The 7,975-nt window shown below is 42.6% G+C and overlaps 1 protein-coding gene across 1 annotated transcript; it reads left to right on the plus strand.

Moving 5' to 3' along the window:
* Positions 1-182: 182 nt before the first annotated feature.
* On the plus strand, positions 183-4,511 carry PTCHD3 (patched domain containing 3; the record flags this gene model as incomplete). Its single annotated transcript, XM_009877185.1, has 3 exons — positions 183-304; positions 1,933-2,078; positions 2,905-4,511. Coding segments are annotated over 3 exons (1,875 nt in total), but the record flags the coding sequence as incomplete, so codon positions are not given.
* Between the last annotated feature and the right edge of the window lie 3,464 nt (positions 4,512-7,975).

Here is a 7,975-nt window from a genome sequence, read left to right on the forward strand (position 1 = left end):
CCGAAACGCCCGGGCTGCTCCATCGCCGGAGGGGACAGGACGGCGGAGGGGGAAGGCGGGGACGGGTTGCGAGGGCCGCGGGGTTGCGTTAGTGCCGGCGTGATGTTTGGCATCGCCTCTGCACGCGTACAGAGACGAGTAGCGGTGCTTCATCTTTTCTTTCCTTGTTGCGTTAACAACAGGTGACTTACTTTACCTCGCTGTCCAGACAAGAGGAGTTTGAAGGAAATACCAAGAGCGTGATCCCACTCTTCTCCATAACGTATTTCTTGACAATAACCTTTTCAGTCGTCTCTTGCCTAAGGTAAAATGTCTTCTAAGCTATGGATAAATGAGAGGTGATCTCCACTCTTTTTTGCCGTGTTTAAATTCGTTTCTGTTCCTCATGGGAAGTCATTCTTGAAGCCAGAGGCTTCACAGGATGTTGTAATGGACAAAATGTATTCCTTTGCTATTTCTCTCCTACTTGTTTGTATTTCCCAACTGCTTAAATGGAATTCGTTAGTAGCAGACAAACACCTGAAAAAGCATTCAGTTCAGACATGCACAGCTTGAATGCTAGTATCCATTGGTCTGTTTTGTGAACCCATCAGTCACTTCCGTAGTCCCTGCCTCATAAGAATCCTTTTTGTAGCTAATGGCTTTAACACTATTGAAAGAAAATTCAACACTTCTTCCTTTTTTATCTTTTCAAGAGGTCTGAAGTGCTGTAGCTTTGGCACTGAAAAACACTATGCCAAAGTAAACACTTTTAATGCTGAAGGGGTTCTACTTCACCTTATGTGGGAAGGGTGAGCATGATCTAGCCAGCCTGACAGAAGCATGAGCACTTCTGTCGAATACAGCTTTGCGGCTCAACTTGGCATGCCCAGTGGAGTCATTCACCACAAAGATGCGTAGGAGTCAGACAGAAAAGTTATCATTTGGAGGTGGGGGGAGGAATAAGTGGTGCTGTTGCCAAGGTTATTCTACTACTTTCTTGCTTCATTTGTAGCTTCTATTCTCATCGTGCCCACAAGACAGTAATTCTTTGTAAAGATCAGTTAAAAAGGGGAAGGAAGCAGGGGAGGGAGGAGGAAGTATACCGTGTTAAGATATTTGCACCTTTCTTCTGCCGCCTGCTCAGTTAAGGTGCAGATGAATGAGTGCTAGCTTCATAGATGACTGCAAATTTGGGTACAGCTTTAGGTATTGTGCTTGCTAGTAAGAGTCTGAGCCTTACCTGCTGTCCCCAGAGAACTTAGCCTGCCCTTTCTTTGTGCTGGTGGAAGGTGACGCATTGTACATTTGGCAACTGTACATGTGCTGTGCTTGAGAAAGCAAGTTCTGCTAAGAGGGTGGGCTTACTGGTTTAGTGCTTGCATCCAGCATCGTGCCCATTAGGCTGTACAGCTTCTGGGTATCCGCTGTCTTGCCTGCAGTCATTTGTGTGTGCAGACAGAGCAAGGGTGGTTCTGCCGACACATGCTTCAGAAATGGTCTACAGCCTGGAAAATACCACTAATCGGGCAAGAGGCAACTCTTTACCATGGCAGCGTGATGCAAAACCTCCCAACTGGGAGCATTTCATGGGGAATCCTTGAGACAGCCCTTAGGGACATCTTGGCCAGTCTGCTGAGAAAGTTTCTCTACACAGCATTTACTTCCTGTGAGCTGTTTGCATACTACACTGATATGCTACACCTGATACAGAGATCAGTACACATCTTTACTCTTACGTACACAGCTGGTCAGCAGTAATAATGTATTTAGCACCTCCTGTATAAATCAGTCTTGGCCGGTGCTGGCACCTGGGAGCCCTCCTAGCAAATAGCAGCTTTCATCAAGAGTTCTCTTGACAGACAGGATATTGTTGGTATCTGTGCGTTTGTCATGCCAAACACGTCGGTGAAATATTTGACATATAAGATATTCTTTTAAAATTATTTTCAGACTGAGCTGTATAAGAAATAATATCTGGCTTGCATGTTGTGGAGTGCTTTCTGCTGGTTTAGCTGTATTAAGCAGCTTTGGATTGATGCTCTTCTGTGGAGTGCCATTTGTGGTCACGGTAGCAAATGCACCATTTCTTATTCTAGGTAAGTCGAAAAAGCAAGTTGGATTCAGATGCAAAGACTAGAGGGGAATTAAAACAACCTGAGGGTGTCCGTCTTTTAGGATGTAAGCATCAGACCATAGGCAGTCCCTCAGACCGGCTCAGTTCAGTGTACCCTCACTGGGCTCCGGTGGAAGGGCAGCTTTTCCCAGAAGACGTCGCCTACTCCAGTTCCACTGCTACGGCATGGAAACGGTACCTGAGAGGGTGGCACTGTTAACACTTCTGGCATTGTTATAGCATCCCTGGTAATTTTACTAGTGCTAATACTTGAGGGGAGCTCGACTGGGTTCTAGTACTGCATTCCCCTGTATCATCCCCTGCTGTTTTCTACATGCATAATCATTTACATACCTCGTTAGCTCTGGATGGGTTTGTCTACCCCAAAACAGCTCATTAGTATTGTTCTACGGGAATGATGAATTTAAGCAGTGGCAGGGGTCTTCCCCAAACCATCCACTGCTTGACCACCTCTTTCAAGTGTAAGCAATGTATTTAAATCTATGTCAGCTACATCACTGGACACCTGGACAGGAGATAGGTAGTCCAGCTCTGGTAAGTGTGTTCTGTTATGAGCCCATCAACAGAGTAAGGTGAGGGATCGACAACCCAGCAGGTCACCAGAAGTTTCTGAAATGTGTTAAATTCAGCTACATGCAGCAGATCCGTTTTCCTGTATCTGTTCAACTTACATCAGCAGTAAAGCCATGTTAATAGCCAAACTTTCAAAATTACTTAGATGTCATTAATTTTATACTTTTGTTGGGTGTTAGTGGAAACTGCAGCACTAGATTTTTCTCCTCTTGCAGGAGTTGGTGTTGATGATATGTTCATCATGATCGCCTCCTGGGAACAAAGCTCAAGAAAAAAAGATAAATCCCACGTTAAATCTCTGCTGGCTGAGACTTACGCAGAGGCAGCGCTTTCTGTGACCATCACCACTCTCACAGATGTTTTGGCCTTCTTCATTGGCACCTGGACTGCTTTTCCATCCGTGAGATCATTTTGTCTCTATACAGGCACTGCTTTTGTCTTCTGTTACATATATACCATGACCTTCTTTGGGGCAGTTATTGCATTAAATCATAAGAGGGAGCAAGGAAATCGACACTGGCTAACTTGTATGCGTGTAAACGAAGGTAAGGCTGTAAAGTCCTGCTTGTACAATGCTTGCTGTTTGGGCAAGTGTTCTAGGCACTCATCTCAGCTTGAAACCAAAGAGCCAGAAGGAGAACATCCAATGAGCATATTTTTTAGAAACTATTACGGTCCTTTTTTTACAAATAAATGGATGAAGCTGTTTGTGGTGTTGCTGTATGGAGCATATTTGGGTGGCAGCATTTATGGATGTACTCAGATCAGGGAAGGCATTGATCTCCGAAATCTGGCAAGTGACAACTCTTACGTTATTCCATACTACGATGCCGACGACAAGTACTTCTCAGCATATGGGCCCAGGATCATGGTTGTTGTTACTGCAAGTGTAGATTACTGGAATGAAACGGTTCGTCTTGGCCTTGAGAACTGCACACAGAATTTAGAGGGCATTTCCTATGTAGATAAGAACCTCTCAGAGTCATGGCTGAGAGTATACACAGGACTTGCAAACGCTGGTTTGATAAATATAAGCACTCAGACTCTCTTCATTAATAACTTAATGACACTGTTCAGAATTGTTCCTGATTTTGAGTGGGACATTGACAAGACTCAGGATAGAATAGAAGCTTCACGTTTCTTCATCCAGACGGTGAATGTGACCTCAGCTGTTGATGAGAAGAATCTTCTCAATCAGTTAAGAGAGACAGCTGAGCAGTGCAGTATTCCATTAATGGTTTACCACCCAGCGTTCATCTACTACGATCAGTACCTGGTAATTGTGCAGAACACCGTGCAGAATGTTGTCACTGCCGCCGGGGCAATGCTCGTTGTCTCCCTTTTGCTTATTCCCAACCCGTTGTGTTGTTTGTGGGTAACTTTTGCTATAGCTTCTGTTATAGTTGGTGTTGCTGGTTTCATGACATTTTGGAATGTCAATCTAGATTCCATATCCATGATCAACCTGGTCATCTGTATAGGGTTTTCAGTAGATTTTTCTGCTCATATTTCCTACGCCTTTGTGACGAGTGAAGGCTCATCAGCCAATGAAAGGGCAGTCGGAGCTCTGTCCCTACTAGGTTACCCGGTGTTACAAGGTGCAGTTTCTACTATATTAGGAGTAGTTGTCCTGGCTGCAGCAAAAACCTACATCTTCAGGACGTTTTTTAAGATCATGTTCCTTGTCATCTTGTTTGGGGCTCTTCACGGTCTTATTTTTATTCCAGTGTTTTTAACCTTTTTTGGAAACTTTGGCAGATCACCCCACAATACAAAACCTATAAACATAGAGATCTTTAGAAATGATAAAGATTGTCCATGATTAAGCTAAATGTAATATATATTTATTGTGTGTAGATTAAAATGCAGCGATTTTCAGGGAATGTAAGAAAATGAATGACAAAAAAAGAAACGGAAGAGAGAAGCAAAGGCTTCAGAAAAGCCAGGCAAGAAAACTAAAAGAAGAAATGAAATGCACAGGGTGGATCTACGTTTCTCATTTTTGTGTTTGGCTTAGCACCTTAATGTTGTTAAATATTTTTTTTTTTACTTGTTTACTGAATTTATTAAAATTATTGCAAACACTGACCACTGCATCAGCTTAATGGACTAGGTTAGAGGTTTGTCAGGCAATGTATGCAGGGGGGCAGAACAACTCCCACCCGTTGGCACTTCCTACTGGTTTATCTCCGTGCTGTAACTCAGCCCAACGCTGAGCCTTTTAGGTCATGTCCAACCCAAACCATTCTGTGATTCTGACGGAAGTAGATCCTCCCTTGCCCCATAACCACCAGTGGCTGACCGTTAATAGATGCATCTGGTCATGATGGCTCCAACTGGCTCCAAGTGGGTTTGGGGGTGGATTTGGGGGAGACAGGTAATATGACAGTAGCTGCGGACTAGTTGAGCACGTACCAACTGAAATACAGCTGGTATATGAATGTGACCAAGTAATTTTTCTTACTCCATAAATAGTGGGCAGCCCAGGGCTTGTTGAGCTCTCCTGCACAGCTGTGGGCTGCACACTAGGATCTCCCCCTGGGTAGTGACACCTCACATGGTTGAGAGAGCCCCTATCATGTTTGATACTCAGTAAGTGAATTGGGAGTAAGTGTGCCGAAACTTTAAAATCTTAGGTAAGTGATAAAAAGGATACATGCACATAGAATCCTTTCAGTCATAAAACCGTTGACCAATTCTGGATCCAGGAGCACCTAAATTCTCATCTGAGGAGGAGTTTGGAACGTAAGGGGGTTCCTTTCTGAACCTCATGACTCAACGGGAGGGTCTCCCTGACAGTTTTGCCTGACCCTGTCCTCTATGCAGTAAATAATCAAGTGTACCTTGCCATCAAATCTGGTTAAACCGCTGTCACACTTATTAACAAACTTTGATAAATCACCATTTTCTATCAATAAAAATAGTGCTACTTCTCTCTTATGAGTGAAGTGCATCACTCCATCTGTGACAGCTTACAAGGGAACTGAGGTCATTCTCAGCCCCTGGCTGGTGTTCGGAAGCTGCCTTTGTATCCTCCTGTGGCCAGTGATTATGTGAGGAGGAATTTCAGGTCCTAAGGGCACCATGGGCTGGTTTTGGCTCCGACAGAGTTAATTTTCTTCAGGGTAGCTGGTAGGGGGCTGTGCTTGGGATTTTCGATGAAAACAGTGTTGATAACACAGGGATGTTTTCATCACTGCTGAGCAGGGCTTACACAGAGTCAAGGCCTTTTCTGCTCCTCACCCCACCCCACTAACAAGTAGGCTGGGGGTGCACGAAAAGCTAGGAGGGGTCACAGCTGGGTCAGCTGACCCCAAGGGACCAGAGGGATATCGCACACCATATGATATCATGCCCAGCATATAAAGCTGAGGAAGGAGGAGGAAGCACGGGGCGGATATTTGGAGTGACTGTTTGTTTTCCTAAGTAATGGTGACGTGTGATGGAGCCCTGCTTTCCTGGAGATGAACACCTGCCTACCCAAGGCAAGCACTGAGTGAGTTCCTTGTTCTGCTTTGCTTGTGCACACAGCTTTTGCTTTACCTATTAAAAACTGTCTCTATCTCAACCCACAAATTTCCTCACTTTATTCTTTAGATTCTCTCCCTGTGTCACCATGGGGGGAAATGGGCCAGCAGCTGGGTCGTGCTTAGTTGTCATCTGAGGTTAAACCCAAGTTCAAACGCCAGTGCCTCAACAGACAAATTTCTCTGAAACCCCACAGATACCACATGCACAGTAAATTCTTCAGTAACACCCCTGCCTTCTGGCCAAATTAACAGCAAAGACACCTTTTACACTTGATGGTTAATTTCTAAGTCTTCTTTCATGACCCAATGACATACCACTTTTTTTTTTCTTTTTTTTTGTTGAGACTCTGCTCACTTCTTTGCATATAGCAAGAAGCTTCTGAATGGGAAAAAGAAATCGGACCTCAAGGTCTTACCCCTTAAACAAGATCATTCAATGCAAACTTCAGTGACTTCGAAAGTGAAAAGTTTCTTTGTTTTTGTTTCTAAATGCAGATTCACATTAATTAGCTAAAAAAGTTCTCCTTCAAGTCCCACTACTGAAGCAGCAACTGAAAAAAAGCCTGAACTTCTAGGGAGAACAATCCCTAGAAATCTAATTAGAGAGAGTGCAATTTTGGCATTACTCTTAAATTTATTTACAAGTTTAAATGTTTTATACACCTCAATTTACATAGTAGGTAACTTAGTATTACATTTTATAGCAATTTACAATGAATAAAAAGAAAACAAATATGCATAATTAAAATTAACCTTTATTAGTCCAAAACCAGATGCGAAATATGTTGGCATATTCCCAAAAAATACATGTACAACTCTAACTAGTCAGCCTAAACATTTGGTATATGGTTTTATAATATTTGGAAGTTCTCCCACATTGCACTGGGATGTCACTATAGTAAGCTGACAAAAATAGGCAAATAGAAAGTTATCCTGGATTTGAAAGGGGAAAAAAAATGCATATGCTCTTACTAAAAAACTAGATTATAATCAAGCATTACACTCAGAAAATTCTAAAATACGTTACTTCTAATTTTAAGTGTAGCTACCAATTTCCATTCACATTTATTGGCACCAGCCCAACTATTTTAATGTCCAAGTATGGTAACCTTCAGTGTTAATACGCTAATAAAGGCGCTCTCCACAACAGAAGTTTGAAGTCCCAAAAGTCGACAATTAATTGTGCAGATGGATTATGATTAAGATGAGTTATTCCTAAAAAACAGTTCCATGACATCAGAAGAATACTGGCATGTAATTGCTAGCAATCACTTGACTGGAGACTGCTTTTGTTTTCAAAACCTTTATCTTAGAATTTCCAGAGGTTTTTGTAAAGGTTGAAAGAAAAGGTTTTATTTCCCTACTTCTACTGTAGAACAGAACTAGGAATGTTATTTGAAACAACACGTGCTTCAGATGTTTTCTGAACTACTCTTCGGTGAGCAATACTGCCCTCTCTGAAGAAACTATCTCTTGGATTATCAAACGCCCATACATCATATTAGTAGAAACTAGTTCTGTAGAATCTCCAAGCAGTGTAAAAGCACTGTTACCCATCTACTGCAGTAGTAACAACAAACAACAAAAAAAATAATCTAAGAATCTTGTCAGCAGCACATCAGAGGTCACAGGTATCTATTTTTCTTATCCCTGCCATGGTTCTGCCCAAAATATGGTCCTAGGAGGCTTAGACAGGTTTAGCCTGTTGGTTTTGCATTAACATTTCTCTCCCAGCCACACACATGTCTATTTTAAC

The sequence above is a fragment of the Apaloderma vittatum genome, unplaced genomic scaffold (assembly GCF_000703405.1).
Source record: "Apaloderma vittatum isolate BGI_N311 unplaced genomic scaffold, ASM70340v1 scaffold11999, whole genome shotgun sequence".
Lineage (NCBI taxonomy): Eukaryota > Metazoa > Chordata > Aves > Trogoniformes > Trogonidae > Apaloderma > Apaloderma vittatum.